This window comes from Oncorhynchus keta, chromosome 19 (assembly GCF_023373465.1).
Source record: "Oncorhynchus keta strain PuntledgeMale-10-30-2019 chromosome 19, Oket_V2, whole genome shotgun sequence".
Lineage (NCBI taxonomy): Eukaryota > Metazoa > Chordata > Actinopteri > Salmoniformes > Salmonidae > Oncorhynchus > Oncorhynchus keta.
In genome coordinates, this window is record NC_068439.1 from 36,321,166 (window position 1) to 36,338,851 (window position 17,686).

The 17,686-nt window shown below is 45.8% G+C and overlaps 1 protein-coding gene across 8 annotated transcripts in view; it reads left to right on the forward strand.

Moving 5' to 3' along the window:
• The window catches only part of LOC118398157 (collagen alpha-1(XIV) chain-like), a 100,834-nt gene that overhangs the window by 76,294 nt on the left and 6,854 nt on the right, over positions 1–17,686 (forward strand). For all 8 annotated transcript variants that reach the window (XM_052470421.1, XM_052470417.1, XM_052470419.1 and 5 more), the window contains 7 exons: positions 2,847–2,900; positions 3,197–3,268; positions 4,263–4,298; positions 6,066–6,132; positions 6,346–6,534; positions 7,716–7,793; positions 8,986–9,141. In XM_052470421.1, coding sequence (XP_052326381.1) covers positions 2,847–2,900; positions 3,197–3,268; positions 4,263–4,298; positions 6,066–6,132; positions 6,346–6,534; positions 7,716–7,793; positions 8,986–9,141 — 652 coding nt within the window. The remainder of the gene's footprint in view (positions 1–2,846; positions 2,901–3,196; positions 3,269–4,262; positions 4,299–6,065; positions 6,133–6,345; positions 6,535–7,715; positions 7,794–8,985; positions 9,142–17,686) is intronic.

Sequence of the window (17,686 nt, forward strand, 5' to 3'; positions counted from 1 at the left end):
CTTAACGAGAATAAGTTTGGAACTACCAAGACTATTCCTATAGCTGGCCGTCCGGCCAAACTGAGCAATCGGAGAGAAGGGCCTTGGTCAGGGAGGTGACCAAGAACCCAATGGTCACTCTGACAGAGCTCTAGAGTTCCTCTGTAGAGGTGAGAGAACCTTTCAGAAGGACAACCATCTCTACAGCACTCCACTAATCAGGCCTTTATGGTAAAGTGGCCAGACGGAAGCCACTCCTCAGTAAAAGGCTCATGACAGCCCGCTTGGAGTTTGCCAAAAGCCACCTAAATCTCTAGTTTGATGAAACCAAGGTTGAACTCTTTGGCCTGAATGCCAAGCATCACGTCTGGAGGAAACCTGGCACCATCCCTTCGGTGAAGCATGGTGGTGGTAGCATCATTCTGTGGGGATGTTTTTCAGCGGCAGAGACTGAGAGACTAGTCAGGATCGAGGGAAAGATAAACGTACAGAGAGATCCTTGATAACCTGCTCCAGGGCAGGGTAGCCTAGTGGTTAGAGCGTTGGACTAGTAACCGGAAGGTTGCAAGTTCAAATCCCCGAGGTGACAAGGTACAAATCTGTCGTTCTGCCCCTGAAAAGGCAGTCAACCCACAGTTCCTAGGCCGTCATTGAAAATAAGAATTTGTTACTGACTTGCCTAGTAAAATAAAATAAAAAATACAAATTCAGGACCCCAGACTGGGGCAAAGGTTTACCTTCCAACAGGACAACAAGCCTAAGCACACAGCCATGTCCATGCTTGGCTTTGGGACAAGTCTCTGAATACCCTTGAGTGGTTCAGCCATAGCACGGACTTGAACCCGATCTAACATCTCTAGAAAGACCTGAAAATAGCTGTGCAGCGACGCTCCCCATCCAACCTGACAGAGCTTGAGAGGATCTATAGAGAAGAATGGGAGAAACTCATCAAATACAGGTGTCAAGCTTGTAGCGTCATACCCAAGAAGACTCAAGGCAACTCAAGGCAAAACTGGCAAAAGTGCTTCAATGAAGTACTGAGTAAAGGGTCTGAATGCAGTGCCTTGCGAAAGTATTCGGCCCCCTTGAACTTTGCGACCTTTTGCCAATTCTTCAGTTTTTGATTTGTTAAAAAAGTTTGAAATATCCAATAAATGTCGTTCCACTTCATGATTGTGTCCCACTTGTTGTTGATTCTTCACAAAAAAATACAGTTTTATATCTTAATGTTTGAAGCCTGAAATGTGGCAAAAGGTCGCAAAGTTCAAGGGGGCTGAAGACTTTTGCAAGGCACTGTACTTGTGATATTTATCGGCTGCCTTCGATACTGTGAACCATCAGATCCTCCTCTCCACCCTCTCCGAGTTGGGCATCTCCGGCGCGGCCCACGCTTGGATTGCGTCCTACCTGACAGGTCACTCCTACCAGGTGGCGTGGCGAGAATCTGTCTCCTCACCACGCGCTCTCACCACTGGTGTCCCCCAGGGCTCTGTTCTAGGCCCTCTCCTATTCTCGCTATACACCAAGTCACTTGGCTCTGTCATAACCTCACATGGTCTCTCCTATCATTGCTATGCAGACGACACACAATTAATCTTCTCCTTTCCCCCTTCTGATGACCAGGTGGCGAATCGCATCTCTGCATGTCTGGCAGACATATCAGTGTGGATGACAGATCACCACCTCAAGCTGAACCTTGGCAAGACGGAGCTGCTCTTCCTCCCGGGGAAGGACTGCCCGTTCCATGATCTCGCCATCACGGTTGACAACTCCATTGTGTACTCCTCCCAGAGCGCTAAGAACCTTGGCGTGATCCTGGACAACACCCTGTCGTTCTCAACTAACATCAAGGCGGTGGCCCGTTCCTGTAGGTTCATGCTCTACAACATCCGCAGAGTACGACCCTGCCTCACACAGGAAGCGGCGCAGGTCCTAATCCAGGCACTTGTCATCTCCCGTCTGGATTACTGCAACTCGCTGTTGGTTGGGCTCCCTGCCTGTGCCATTAAACCCCTACAACTCATCCAGAACGCCGCAGCCCGTCTGGTGTTCAACCTTCCCAAGTTCTCTCACGTCACCCCGCTCCTCCGCTCTCTCCACTGGCTTCCAGTTGAAGCTCGCATCCGCTACAAGACCATGGTGCTTGCCTACAGAGCTGTGAGGGGAACGGCACCTCAGTACCTCCAGGCTCTGATCAGGCCCTACACCCAAACAAGGGCACTGCGTTCATCCACCTCTGGCCTGCTCGCCTCCCTACCACTGAGGAAGTACAGTTCCCGCTCAGCCCAGTCAAAACTGTTCGCTGCTCTGGCCCCCCAATGGTGGAACAAACTCCCTCACGACGCCAGGACAGCGGAGTCAATCACCACCTTCCGGAGACACCTGAAACCCCACCTCTTTAAGGAATACCTAGGATAGGATAAAGTAATCCTTCTCACCCCCCTCCCCTTAAAAGATTTAGATGCACTATTGTAAAGTGGCTGTTCCACTGGATGTCATAAGGTGAATGCACCAATTTGTAAGTCGCTCTGGATAAGAGCGTCTGCTAAATGACTTAAATGTAAATGTAAATGTAATATTTCAGTTTCATATTTTTCATAAATTTGCAAAAATGTATAAAAACCTGTTTTTGCTTTGTCATGATAGGGTATTGTGTGAAGATTGACGAAGGGAAAAAAACTTGAATCCATTTTAGAATAAGACTGTAACGTAACAAAATGTGGATAAAGTCAAGGGGTTTGAATACTTTCTGAAAGCATTGTAATCAAAATGAATAGATTTATGTGAATATGAAGTTGTGGTATATGAGCTGCCATAATAGCACAGTCTCATAGGCATTAATATGTACTTGTAACACCTTTCCACAGGGACTTCCTGGTAAAGATGGACCCCAGGGGCGAACAGGACCTCCAGGGACTATAGTGAGTATGATTGTTTGTGGATTTAGCATCAGGAACTGATGAATTAATTTGATTTAATGTCAATGAATTGTAAAATTTAATCTGCAATTTACAATACTTTCTTGTCAAAAGTACTGTCCCTGTAGGTTAATTGTTTGTGCTCCTTGGCGAATGTGACTGTTTTCTTCTTTGCTTCTTGGCCAAATGTTTTGTAGTACCTCAAGTTACCACTGGAAAAACTAAAGTTACACATTGTACGTTTGAGTGATTGCTCAATCAGTGAGATGACAATTTGTTTGTTTGTGTTTCACCCACAGGGCACTCCAGGAGCTCCTGGGTCACCAGGGTCAAGTGGACCTCCAGGGTCGCTGGGAAACCAGGGACCTCCTGTGAGTTATCTGAACCTCTATGTCCATTACTACTACTGAAGCAGAGCTGATCCACTAGCTGAGGAAATACCCAGCAAGCGGAACTGATTGAAATTGCAGCATTACAACAAGATACGTCAGTATGATGTCATTTCAATCAGCTTTGCTCGCTTTTTGTAGAATTAGGGAGGGAGGTCTTGGGAGACAGCAAAGCCATATAGTATGTACATATATTGTACATAGTCCTACAGTATAGTGTATCTATCATAATTAGACCCAGAGTTTTTACTGACTGCATGACTTGACCAACGAAAGTTACACACTCTAACGAACACAAGGCATTATTCTAGGGCAGGTCACATGGTCAGGAATATACCATATTTCTATGTGTATGTGTAAGGATCTGGGAGAGAGGGCAACAGTTCAGAGACAGGGGAAATTATTTAAGGAACTACACAGTGAAGTTAAAACCTGTTTTCCCTTTGTCATAATGGGCTATTGTGTGTAGATTGAGGAGGAAAACACAATTTAATCCATTTTAGAATAAGGCTGTAACATTAAAAAAATAGGTGGAAAAAGTCAAGGGGTCTGAATACTTTCCAAATGCACTGTATATTAAGTCACCATAATCAATTTCAGAAAGAAAAGTGGCTTGAACAAGCATCTTTCTAGCCTCAAATGGGAAGCAAGCCTTGTTACGAGAATAGAATCACAATTTCAGTTAAACTTCCTCACAAGATTATCTACATGAATTTTTTAGGACAGCTTATCGTCCAACCAAAGACCAAGAGCCAGAGAAGGTTAGCAGTTATTACATAGTAGTGCCTCTATGTAATAACTGGTACTGCATAGTTATTATATGACCTTTGCAGAGAAATGGTTATGCCAGGGTTCAAATAAGGACCTTAGCAAAAAAGGAAAAAGATGACAACAGCAATTGAAAACTCAAAAAATGTGTACAGTTTTACTTCATTATTTTCTGTCCATTATCATTCTACCTCTTGTTCTGTTGCAGGGTCCCGCCGGAAACAAAGGAGAGAAGGGAGAAAGAGTAAGTCATAGATAACAAACATATTGCTTTGGCAGCAGTGGCAACCACCCATTCATGCCAAAACAGCTTTTATTCAATTTAATTGAGATATCTTATGATACTTACCTTGTTCTGTATAATATAATTATGTGGCGTAAGTACTGTTCTTAACATCAATTTTCAAAACAAGTAATGCCCTCCTTTCAAGTAATTGCTGCTCCTCAGCTTGGGGTTATAGGGGTTCTCTGACAGTCTGACAGTAAACAATTACCATTACAACAAGTTTTCTTAAGAGAAATATCACACGTTGTCCTGCAACCAGAACCCATTTTGCATACCTTATAAGCTAAAACTTTAGAGCCGTGTTACTCAGCTGTAGAAAAAGGGTTTCTACTTCACAGCAGTTATATTTTAAAGAGCTATTGTTCTAGTGTTCAAATCAAATTTATTTACATAGCCCTTACATCAGTTGATATCTCAAAGTTCTGTACAGAAACCCAGCCTAAAACCCCAAACAGCAAGCAGTGCAGTTGTAGAAGCACGGTGGCTAGGATAAAACTCCCTAGAAAGGCCAAAACCTAGGAAGAAACCTAGAGAGGAACCAGGCTATGAGGGGTGGCCAGTCCTCTTCTGGCTGTGCCGGGTGGAGATTATAACAGAACATGGCCAAGATGTTCAAATATTCATAAATGACCAGCATGGTCAAATAATAATAATCACAGTAGTTGTCGAGGGTGCAGCAAGTCAGCACCTCAGGAGTAAATGTCAGTTGGCTTTTCATAGCCAATCATTAGGAGTATCTTTACCGCTCCTGCTGTCTCTAGAGAGTTGAAAACAGCAGGTCTGGGACAGGTAGCACGTCCGGTGAACAGGTCAGGGTTCCATAGCCACAGGCAGAACAGTTGAAACTGGAGCAGCAGCACGGCCAGGTGGACTGGGGACAACAAGGAGTCATCATGCTAGGTAGTCCTGAGGCATGGTTCTAGGGCTCAGGTCCTCCGAGAGAGAGAGAGAAAGAGAGAATTAGAGAGAGCATACTTATATTCACACAGGACACCAGATAAGACAGGAGAAGTACTCCAGATATAACAAACTGACCCTAGCCCCCCGACACATAAACTACTGCAGCATAAATACTGGTGGCTGAGACAGGAGGGGTCAGGAGACACTGTGGCCCCATCCGATGATACCCCCGGACAGGGCCAAACAGGAAGTATATAACCCCACCCACTTTGCCAAAGCACAGCCCCCACACCCCTAGAGGGATATCTTCAACCACCAACTTACCATCCTGAGACAAGGCCGAGTATGGCCCACAAAGATCTCCGCCATGGAACAACCAAAGGGGGGCGCCAACCCAGACAGGAAGATCACGTCAGTGACTCAACCCACTCAAGTGACGCACCTCTCCTAGGGACGGCATGAAAGAGCACCAGTAAGCCAGTGACTCAGCCCCTGTAATAGGGTTAAGAGGCAGAGAATCCCAGTGGAGAGAGGGGAACCGGCCAGGCAGAGACAGCAAGGGCGTTCTTTTTAAAGTACTTTACGGATTGGTGTCGCCCGTAACAGCATTGAATGGCTAATAAGGTTTTTAGACAAGGCTCAAAAGGCAACATCTAGGCTTGGCCACAACAGCTATGTTTTCCAATTAAAAGAGTTGATGTCAAATTCATGGCTGGCAGGCTTTCTACCTAAGTAATGGTGGAGGATATTTTACCTGTGGGGACGATAAAACAGGTTGGAGTGTAGCCGTGGACTTGGTGTCACCATGTGTTTTTTCCTCTCCAGGGTGACCTGCAATCCCAGGCATCGGTCCAAGCAATCGCCCGGCAGGTCTGTGAGCAACTGATACAGAGTGAGTCATTTTTTAAATCCTCCATCTGGCTCTCTTCCTGTGTGTGTGTGGATGTGTGATTGCATAGGTCTTGTGTCTTTGAGTGTAAGTATATTCTGTGGAAGGGGTATACAGTACATGAAAATGTGAGTGTTGTCTATGGAAGTGTAAGGGTATTTTGCCATTGTCATCCGTTCATGCGCCACTGACCTCGGCCTGACGTCTGTCCCACAGGTCACATGGCTCGCTACAGCTCCATCCTTAACCACATCCCCAGCGCACCCGTCTCCGTCCGCACCGTTCCAGGTCCCCCAGGAGAGCCTGGGCGGCAGGGCGGCCCAGGACCACAGGGAGAGCAGGGGCCCCCGGGCAGACCAGGGTTCCCCGGGTCCAACGGAGAAAATGGACAAGCAGGAGCCAGAGGTACTGTATAGAGAAGGCTCCGATTTAACTTAAGCTTTCAAGTGAAGATATAGTCATGTAACCTATGCCATAAGCTTGTGGGATACGATATTACAGTAAATGATACTGCCAGGTAACGTATTAAAACATAATTTATCAGGTTTCAGGTATGACCCAGATGCAGACAGTGTCGAAGAAACAAAAATGTATTTCTAGTACAGGGGCAGGCAAACGAAAGGTCAAAGGCAGGCAGATGTCAGTAATCCAAAGAAGGTACAAAAGGTCCAGAACGGCAGGCAGTCTCAGGGTCAGGGCATGCAGGGGTCAATAATCCAGTGAATTGGGCCAATGTATAGAACGGCAGGCAGGGTCAGGGCAGGCAGGGGTCAATAATCCAGTGAGGCAGGGCCTCCCGAATGGCACATTGGTCTAAGGCACTGCACCACAGTGCTAGCTGTGCCACTAGAGATCCTGGTTCAAGTACAGGCTCTGTCGCAGCTCTAGCGACTCCTGTGGCGGGCCAGGCGCAATGCACACTAATACAGTTGCCAGGTATACGTGTTTCTTCCTACATATTGGTGCGGCTGGCTCACGGGTTAAGCAGGAATTGTGTCAAGAAGCAGTGCGGCTTAATTGGGTTGTGTTTGGGAGGACGCACGGCTCTCGACCTTCACCTCTCCTGAGTCCATATGGGAGTTGCAGCAATGGGACAAGACTGTAACTGCCAATTAGAAACCACGAAAAAGAGAACATCTTTTTTTAAATAACAAAAAACATTTATCCAGTGAGGTGGGGCAAGGTATAGAATGGCTGGCAGGGTCAGGGCAGGTAGAACGGTCAAAACTGTGAAGGACTAGAAAACAGGAGCAAGCACAGACAGGAGCAGGGGAACAAACGCTGGTAGGTTTCATGAAACAAAATTAACTGGCAACAAACAAACAGATAACACAGGTATAAATACACAGGGGATAATGGGGAAGATGGGTGACACCTGGAGGGGGTAGAGACAAGCACAAGGACAGGTGAAACAGATAAGGTGACACACTAATATAATCAGAATAAAATGATTACACAGGTAGATCTACAATATTGTTCATGCCACTTTTAGTGCTGATGGTGATATAATACGGAAAGGAGATAAGCATGCCCACTTCTCTGCATTTTGTCAAAGTGTGTGTCCCGTTGGTCTCTGTCTGGTCCAGGTTTGTCAGGAGAGAAGGGTGACAAGGGAAGCCCAGGCGCAGGAGTCCAGGGTCCCAGAGGCCCTGTCGGGCCCCCAGGTAACCAAAACAATGCCCGCTGAACCCCCCAAAAAAACTGCACAGTTCCAACTTCAATTTTCCTCCAGGGACTTCCTTTGCTACTGAGCCTTTGCAGAGGAAATCAACATCTGTTGAGCAGGTGGATTAGAAAATAGGAAGTCATCCGATCTGCTTTTGATTAAGCACTCCCGTCTTGATTCAAGGGTGAAATATGAAATGGAGAGGGTAGCTGGAGTTTTATTTAATTTACTTTGGTTGTTATTCATTAAGCTGCCCTTACTGGTTTAATGAAACCTTATTAGAGGGCATAGCTATTTACTCCTGTATTGATTGTGGTCTAGCTGATACAGTGTGTTGATTGAAATCCTGAAGCAGTTGCCAGGTTGGGCCACAGGAGAGAACTCTGAGAGAACACTTCAGGAATCTGGCATGCGCGAGATGAGTACCCCCAAGGATATTTGAAAAAGGATATTCATAGCATTTCCTGATAGAGACAGCTCAGTAATAATAGCATTTTGGGTCTGATGAAAAGACACAAAAGCTTATGCTTATTGGTACTGAATGCTGGGTAATGGTAAATGTGCGGAAGTGTGGCCTAATCATGGATTCTGTTTCAAAGCACACTACTAGATTTAAAGGGATAGTTCACCCAAATTATAAAATTATTTATTGGTTCCCTTAACCCTGTCAGCAGTCTATGGATAAGATATGACAGCAATCCATACTTTGGTTTAATTTCTCTGCCACTGCTTCCACATGCTAATGTTTTATCATTTGCGGCACAAATCGCATTCAAGTCATGGGACTGATATTAGCATTATTCGCACATTATCTTCAAAACATCTATAAATGACTTTGTTGAGCTTTATAATACATTTTAGATACTTTCCTATTATTTGGACATGATGCTAATATCGGTCCTGTGACTTGTTTGGGATTTGCGCCACAAATGGGTAAGGAAACCAATGTGTAATTTGGGTGAACTACCACTTTAACTTGGTGAATTCTACCTCTATATGCAGTGTTCTTAGTCACAATGAAGACAATAATAATGCCATCATGTTTCAAAGGTTTGTCTTAACATTTCACATGATGATTTCACTTCGGAATGTAGCTCAAAATTAAAACCTTCATTGTTAATTGAACATTTATTTGTTGTATTAAAACACACTTCCTCCCTTTCTCCGCCTTTTCCTTACCTCTCCTCCAGGACCAACGGGTCAGGGCCGGACAGGTAGCCAGGGTCCATCTGGTCGGCCGGGGAACCCTGGAACCCCTGGGAGGCCGGGTATCCCTGGACCAGTGGGGTCGGCTGGACCTCCTGGATACTGTGACCAGAACTCCTGTGTGGGCTACAACGTAGGAGGTAATTATGACAATCGTCATCCCTTACCACTGTAAACACACCAAAACACAACAAGGCAACATAAAATGAAATAAAATACAAAGTCCAATACATTAGATCTAATTTGTTTTGCCATGTATAGAGAATTCCATTGTCATTCCCATCATGTTGTTGGGTAGATAACACTTACCTGGGGATACACTCTCTGAGAATGCTTTAAAAACCCTAAATTCTTGAGTAAGGCTGAGGGTTTGTAATCAGAGAATATGTCAAAGGGTTCGGACTGAATCTGGCCTTTTTTTAATGTCTTTATATCTGATGTATTGTATCATACCCTGTCAATCAATCACTAACGAATTTAATCCATCAGAAGCTCTTTGACAGGGAGACCTGAGCAAAGAGCTCTCATTGGGTTAAATCCGCCAGAGGGTTGACCCGAATCACACCTTTATCCACACTCACTGTATTTCAAGGTGAAGCTAAGACAACATGACTAGGGTTGAATGGCGGTAACCCGGTTACCTCCCAAAATCACTCCCTTTTCCCGGGATAAATAACTGTGAGAACTGTCAATTATTATAAATTGATTTGATTTGATTTGAAAATTATTTGTCTGAACAGCATGGCGTGAAATGGAACTGTGAAAGGGTATGCGATGTCTAAATCTGGCCTCTCTTCAGCATCTGCATGATGAATTAACGCTCACGGTGGGGACAGACATCCCATGTCTGTATGGAGCGCAATTCACAGTGCATGTAGACCTACTGTATCATCTCATCATGGTCACTTTTTTTCCTGAGACAGGTAGGCCTACATTTGCTGCAGCATAGCCTATGCTACAGTAATATAAAGACCGAATGCGCCTCTAATTTACCCATATCCATCTGAATTTCAGGTGTCACCTTGTTTTGTAATTGTAAAGATTTTTATTTATTATTTGCAGCTGCAGGGAAAAAAAGCATATCACTCGAATATCTTTGCTTTAAATCAGAACACGTGCAAGCAGTCTCTCGCAGTCTTTCTCTCTCTCCATCAATTCCATTCCAATTTTATACAAAATAGATCATCCTCTTCTATATTTGATATATAGCCCTATACAGTATATGTTCTAGCCTACCTCTTTCAGGTAATAAAGTCAATGCAGTATTAGCCTTATATTTAGCTAATTAGTGATGGGTTATGTATAATTTACATTTACATTTAAGTCATTTAGCAGACGCTCTTATCCAGAGCGACTTACAAATTGGTGCATTCACCTTATGACATCCAGTGGAACAGCCACTTTACAATAGTGCATCTAAATCTTTTAGGGGGGTGAGAAGGATTACTTTATCCTATCCTAGGTATTCCTTAAAGAGGTGGGGTTTCAGGTGTCTCCGGAAGGTGGTGATTGACTCCGCTGTCCTGGCGTCGTGAGGGAGTTTGTTCCACCATTGGGGGGCCAGAGCAGCGTACAGTTTTGACTGGGCTGAGCGGGAACTGTACTTCCTCAGTGGTAGGGAGGCGAGCAGGCCAGAGGTGGATGAACGCAGTGCCCTTGTTTGGGTGTAGGGCCTGATCAGAGCCTGGAGGTACTGAGGTGCCGTTCCCCTCACAGCTCCGTAGGCAAGCACCATGGTCTTGTAGCGGATGCGAGCTTCAACTGGAAGCTAATGGAGAGAGCGGAGGAGCGGGGTGACGTGAGAGAACTTGGGAAGGTTGAACACCAGACGGGCTGCAGCGTTCTGGATGAGTTGTAGGGGTTTAATGGCACAGGCAGGGAGCCCAGCCAACAGCGAGTTGCAGTAATCCAGACGGGAGATGACAAGTGCCTGGATTAGGACCTGCGCCGCTTCCTGTGTGAGGCAGGGTCATACTCTGCGGATGTTGTAGAGCATGAACCTACAGGAACGGGCCATCGCCTTGATGTTAGTTGAGAACGACAGGGTGTTGTCCAGGATCACGCCAAGGTTCTTAGCGCTCTGGGAGGAGGACACAATGGAGTTGTCAACCGTGATGGCGAGATCATGGAACGGGCAGTCCTTCCCCGGGAGGAAGAGCAGCTCCGTCTTGCCGAGGTTCAGCTTGAGGTGGTGATCCGTCATCCACACTGATATGTCTGCCAGACATGCAGAGATGCGATTCGCCACCTGGTCATCAGAAGGGGGAAAGGAGAAGATTAATTGTGTGTCGTCTGCATAGCAATAATAGGAGAGACCATGTGAGGTTATGACAGAGCCAAGTGACTTGGTGTATAGCGAGAATAGGAGAGGGCCTAGAACAGAGCCCTGGGGGACACCAGTGGTGAGGGCGCGTGGTGAGGAGACAGATTCTCGCCACGCCACCTGGTAGGAGCGACCTGTCAGGTAGGACACAATCCAAGCGTGGGCCGCGCCGGAGATGCCCAACTCGGAGAGGGTGGAGAGGAGGATCTGATGGTTCACAGTATCGAAGGCAGCCGATAGGTCTAGAAGGATGAGAGCAGAGGAGAGAGAGTTAGCTTTAGCAGTGCGGAGCGCCTCCGTGATACAGAGAAGAGCAGTCTCAGTTGAATGACTAGTCTTGAAACCTGACTGATTTGGATCAAGAAGGTCATTCTGAGAGAGATAGCGGGAGAGCTGGCCAAGGACGGCACGTTCAAGAGTTTTGGAGAGAAAAGAAAGAAGGGATACTGGTCTGTAGTTGTTGACATCGGAGGGATCGAGTGTAGGTTTTTTCAGAAGGGGGTGCAACTCTCGCTCTCTTGAAGACGGAAGGGACGTAGCCAGCGGTCAGGGATGAGTTGATGAGCGAGGTGAGGTAAGGGAGAAGGTCTCCGGAAATGGTCTGGAGAAGAGAGGAGGGGATAGGGTCAAGCGGGCAGGTTGTTGGGCGGCCGGCCGTCACAAGACGCGAGATTTCATCTGGAGAGAGAGGGGAGAAAGAGGTCAGAGCACAGGGTAGGGCAGTGTGAGCAGAACCAGCGGTGTCGTTTGACTTAGCAAACGAGGATCGGATGTCGTCGACCTTCTTTTCAAAATGGTTGACGAAGTCATCTGCAGAGAGGGAGGAGGGGGAGGAGGATTCAGGAGGGAGGAGAAGGTGGCAAAGAGCTTCCTAGGGTTAGAGGCAGATGCTTGGAATTTAGAGTGGTAGAAAGTGGCTTTAGCAGCAGAGACAGAGGAGGAAAATGTAGAGAGGAGGGAGTGAAAGGATGCCAGGTCCGCAGGGAGGCGAGTTTTCCTCCATTTCCGCTCGGCTGCCCGGAGCCCTGTTCTGTGAGCTCGCAATGAGTCGTCGAGCCACGGAGCGGGAGGGGAGGACCGAGCCGGCCTGGAGGATAGGGGACATAGAGAGTCAAAGGATGCAGAAAGGGAGGAGAGGAGGGTTGAGGAGGCAGAATCAGGAGATAGGTTGGAGAAGGTTTGAGCAGAGGGAAGAGATGATAGGATGGAAGAGGAGAGAGTAGCGGGGGAGAGAGAGCGAAGGTTGGGACGGCGCGATACCATCCGAGTAGGGGCAGTGTGGGAAGTGTTGGATGAGAGCGAGAGGGAAAAGGATACAAGGTAGTGGTCGGAGACTTGGAGGGGAGTTGCAATGAGGTTAGTGGAAGAACAGCATCTAGTAAAGATGAGGTTGAGCGTATTGCCTGCCTTGTGAGTAGGGGGGGAAGGTGAGAGGGTGAGGTCAAAAGAGGAGAGGAGTGGAAAGAAGGAGGCAGAGAGGAATGAGTCAAAGGTAGACGTGGGGAGGTTAAAGTCGCCCAGAACTGTGAGAGGTGAGCCGTCCTCAGGAAAGGAGCTTATCAAGGCATCAAGCTCATTGATGAACTCTCCGAGGGGACCTGGAGGGCGATAAATGATAAGGATGTTAAGCTTGAAAGGGCTGGTAACTGTGACAGCATGGAATTCAAAGGAGGCGATAGACAGATGGGTAAGGGGAGAAAGAGAGAATGACCACCTGGGAGAGATGAGGATCCCGGTGCCACCACCCCGCTGACCAGAAGCTCTCGGGGTGTGCGAGAACACGTGGGCGGACGAAGAGAGAGCAGTAGGAGTAGCAGTGTTATCTGTGGTGATCCATGTTTCCGTCAGTGCGGGGAGACAGAGGCATTAATCTTCTAATTTAATGCCTCTGTCTCTTGCGCAGTATGCAAGCACCTGTGCTCCGCAGACCTCTCCTTAATAAACGCTCCTTAGCTCTTGGAGTCACATGCAGGAAAATCTAGACTAAATAGCTTGCTGGACATAACTTTTTTAGCATTTCTTATACTAATAGACTATTCGAAGAGGGGCGCAAGCTCTTTTTTGCTGATTGATAAATACCTCCAGCCAATAGAACTCACGGGTAGTTTGAAAGAAGAGTGAATGTGCGATGGTGGTAGGCTATAGCAGTTATTTAGCCTTCTGCATCTAATTCTAGTCCTATATTATTCAAGGATAACATTAGAATGAGGAAGATGATGACCACGAAACGTTTTCCATTTAACTGTTGAAAGCGAGGAAGGAATAAAGCAAAAATAGAGTGAGAAAGAGTATGTTGGCTAATAACATTAGGGGAGATATTATGAAAGCTATATCAAATCAAATGGTATGTGTCACATGCACATACAACACGTGTAGACCTTATCGTGAAATGCTTACTTACAAGCCCTTAACCAACAATGCAGTTCAAGAAATAGAGTTAAGATAATATTTACTAAATCAATAAAATTAGTAATTAAATAAAAAGTAACACAATAAAATAACAATAACAAGGCTATATACAAGGGGTACCGGTACCGAGACAATGTGCGCCAGGGGTACAGGTTAGTCGAGGTAATTTGTACATGTAGGTAAGGGTAAAGTGACTACAGAGGTAATAAACAGCAGAGGTAATAAACATCAGTGTAAAAACAAAGGGGGGATCAATGTAAATAGTCCAGCTGGCCATTTGATTAATTGTTCATCAGTCTTATGGCTTGGGGGTAGAAGCTGTTAAGGAACCTTTAGGTCCAAGACTTGGCGGTCTAGTACCGCTTGCTGTGCTGTAGCAGAGACAACACTCTATGACTTGGGTGACTGAAGTCTTTGACAATTTTTGGGGCCTTCCAATTATACAAATGTATGTTTTATTTATTTATTCTTGGCTGCATTGTTGGTTAAGGGCTTGTAAGTAAGCATTTCAGTGTAAGGTTTACTACACCTGTTGTATTTGGCGCATGTGACAAATTCTTCATATGTTATTTGTCACATGCGCCAAATACAACAGGTGTAGTAGACCTTACACTGAAATGCTTACTTACAAGCACTTTATATTTCAAAATTAAAATTAAATTTGCTAGCGTATACTTGTAACTTTTTAGGCCTCATGTTTCGCACCAGAATTGCATGTTCTCTTCTGCTTTACCATGGTTTGAACGATTTGTGTAATTCAGTATATTGCAATACAATACACACTCAAAAAGATTAGCCTACTGGAGCTAGTTAAACTTATTTCCCCAAGAGAGCATAGCCTATAGCTAGGTACAACTATGGGCTTTTATATTTTTCTGCCGTGCATAATGTGCAGTAGTCTACTGTATATCATAGCCGGATATGGCCGGGGTAGGCTGTCATTGTAAATAAGAATTTGTTCTTAATTGACTTGCCTAGTTAAATAAAGGTTAAATAAAATATATCAGTGCATTTGGAAAGGATTCAGACCCCTTGACTTTTTTTGTTACGTTACAGTCTTATTCTAAAATGGATTAAATATTTTTTTCCCCTCATAAATCTACACACAATAACCCAATATGACGAAGCAAAAACCATTTATTTACATTTTTTTGCAAAACGATTATTAAGTATCACATTTACATAATTATTCAGACACTTTACTCAGTACTTTGTTGAAGCACCTTTGGCAGCCTCAAGTCTTCTTGGGTATGACGCTACAAGGTTGGCACTGGGAAACCTAGTCAGTTGTGTTATTTGGGGAGTTTCTTCCATTCTTCTTCGCAGAGCCTCTCAAGCTCTTTCAGGTTGGATAGGGGGCATCTATTTTCAGGTCTCTCCAGAGATGTTTGATTGGGTTCAAGTCTGCGCTTTGGCTGGGCGACTCAAGGCCTTTCAGGGACTTGGCTGTGTGATTAGGCTCGTTGTCCTGTTGGAAGGTGAACCTTCGCTCCAGTCTGAGGTCCTGAGCACTCTGGAGCAGGTTTTCATCAATGATCTCTCTGTACTTTGCTCCGTTCAGCTTTCTCTCGATCCTGACTAGTCTCCCAGCCCCTGCCGCTGAATAGCATCCCCACAGCATGATGCTGCCACCACCATGCTTCACCGAAGGGATGGTGCCAGGTTTCCTCCAGATATGACGCTTGGCATTCAGGCCAAAAAGTTCAATCTTGGTTTCATCAGACCAGAGAATCTTGCTTCTCATGGTCTGAGACCTTTAGATGCCTTTTGGCAAACTTCAAGCGAGCTGTCATGTGCCTTTTCCTGAGGAGTGGCTTCCCTCTGGCCACTACCATAAAGGTCTGATTGATGGGGTTCTGCAGAAATGGTTGTCCTTCTGGAAGGTTCTCCACAGAGGAACTCTGGAGCTCTGTCAGAGGGACCATTGGGTTCTTGGTCACCTCCCTGACCAAGGCCCTTCAATTTTGAGTCTTATAGCAAAGGGTCTGAATACATATGTAAATACGTTTTTTTTGTTGCAAAGATTTCTAAAAACCTGTTATTGTGTGTAGATTGAAGAGGTAGGGAAATAGGGAAGGGGTCTGAATACTTTCCGAATGCACTGTATGTATTGGATAATGGGAATATGACTGAATATAAATAGTGTAGTTATTCCCTCCGCAAGACAATCAATAAGCGAAATGCAAGTACAGGGACAAGGTAGAGTCGCAATTCAACGGCTCAGACACGAGACATATGTGGCATATGTCTACAGGAAATCAGGGACTGCAAAAAGAACCTGCCACGTCACGAACAACGACGTCACACTTCCAGACAAACTAAACACCTTCTTTGCCTGCTTTGAGGATAATATAGTGCCACCGTTGCGGCTCCCCAAACAAAGAGCAGGCCAAAATATCCCTCTCAGCACTGCCTGGACTGCGCCAAAATGCAAACTCATTTATTTTGAGGTGTATTATAATATAATTATTTTTAGGATAATACAGTGCCAAGGACTACGCCTCCCCCTCTCCTCTGTGGATGATGTGAGTAAAATATTTAAACGTGTTAACACTCGCAAGGCTGCTGGCCCAGACGGCATCCCTAGCCGCGTCCTCAGAGCATGGGCAGACCAGCTTGCTGGTGTGTTTACAGACATATTCAATCGCTCCCTATCCCAGTCTGTTGTCCCCACATGCTTCAAGATGGCTACCATTGTTCCTGTACTCAAGAAGGCAAAGATAACTGAACTAAATGACTACTGCCCTGTAGCACTCACTACTGTCATCATGAAGTGCTTTGGGAGACTAGTCAAGGATCATATCACCTCCACCTTACCAGCCACCCTAGATCTACTTCAGTTTGCATACCGCCAGATCCAGAGATGACACAATTGCCATCACACTACCCTATCCCATCTGGACCAAATTAATACCTATGTAAGAATGCTGTTCATTGACCTCAACTCAGCATTCAACACCATAGTACCCTCCAAGGTGATCATCAAGCTGGAGGCCCTGGGTCTCAACCTCGCCCTGTGCAATTGGGTCCGGGACTTTCTGACGGCCCGCCTCCAGGCCTCCAACTCAATCATCAAATTTGCATACAACACAACTGTAGTGGGCTTGATTGGCAACAACGACAAGACAACCTACAGGGAGGAGGTGAGGGCATTCGGAGTGCGGTGTCAGGAAAACAACATCTCACTCAACGTCAACAAACCAAAGGAGATGATCGTGGACTTCATTAAACTGCAGAGTGAGCACCCCCCTATCCACATTGAAGGGACAGCAGTGCAGAAGGTGGAAAGTTTTAAGTTCCTCAGCATACACATCACAGACCAACTGAAATGGTCCACCCACACAGACAGTGTAGTGAAGAAGGCTCAACAGCGCCTCTTCAACCTCAGGAGGCTGAAGAAATTTGGCTTGTCACCCAAAACCCTGACAAACTTTTACAGATGCACAATCGAGAGCATCCTGTCGGGCTGTATCACAGCCTGGTACGACAACTGCACAACCCTCAACCTCAAGGCTCTCCAGAGGGTGGTACGGTCTGCGCAAAGCATCACTGGGGGCAAACTACCTGCCCTCCTACAGCACCCGATGTCACAGGAAGGCCAAAAAGATCATCAACGACATCAACCACCTGAGCCACTACCTGTTCACACCGCTACCATCCAAAAGGCGAGGTCAGTACAGGTGCATCAAAGCTGGGACCCTGGGACTGAAAAATAGCTTCTATCTCAAGGCCATCAGACTGCTAAACAGCAATTACTAACTCAGAGAGGCTGCTGTCTCCATGGAGACCCAATCACTGGCCACTTTAATAAATGGATCGCTAGTCACTTTATACTATGCCACTCTAAATAATGACACATTAATACTGTTTATATATTTTACATTACTCTTATCACATGTACAGTTGAAGTCGGAAGTGTACGTGCATTTAGGTTGTAGTCATTAAAACTCGTT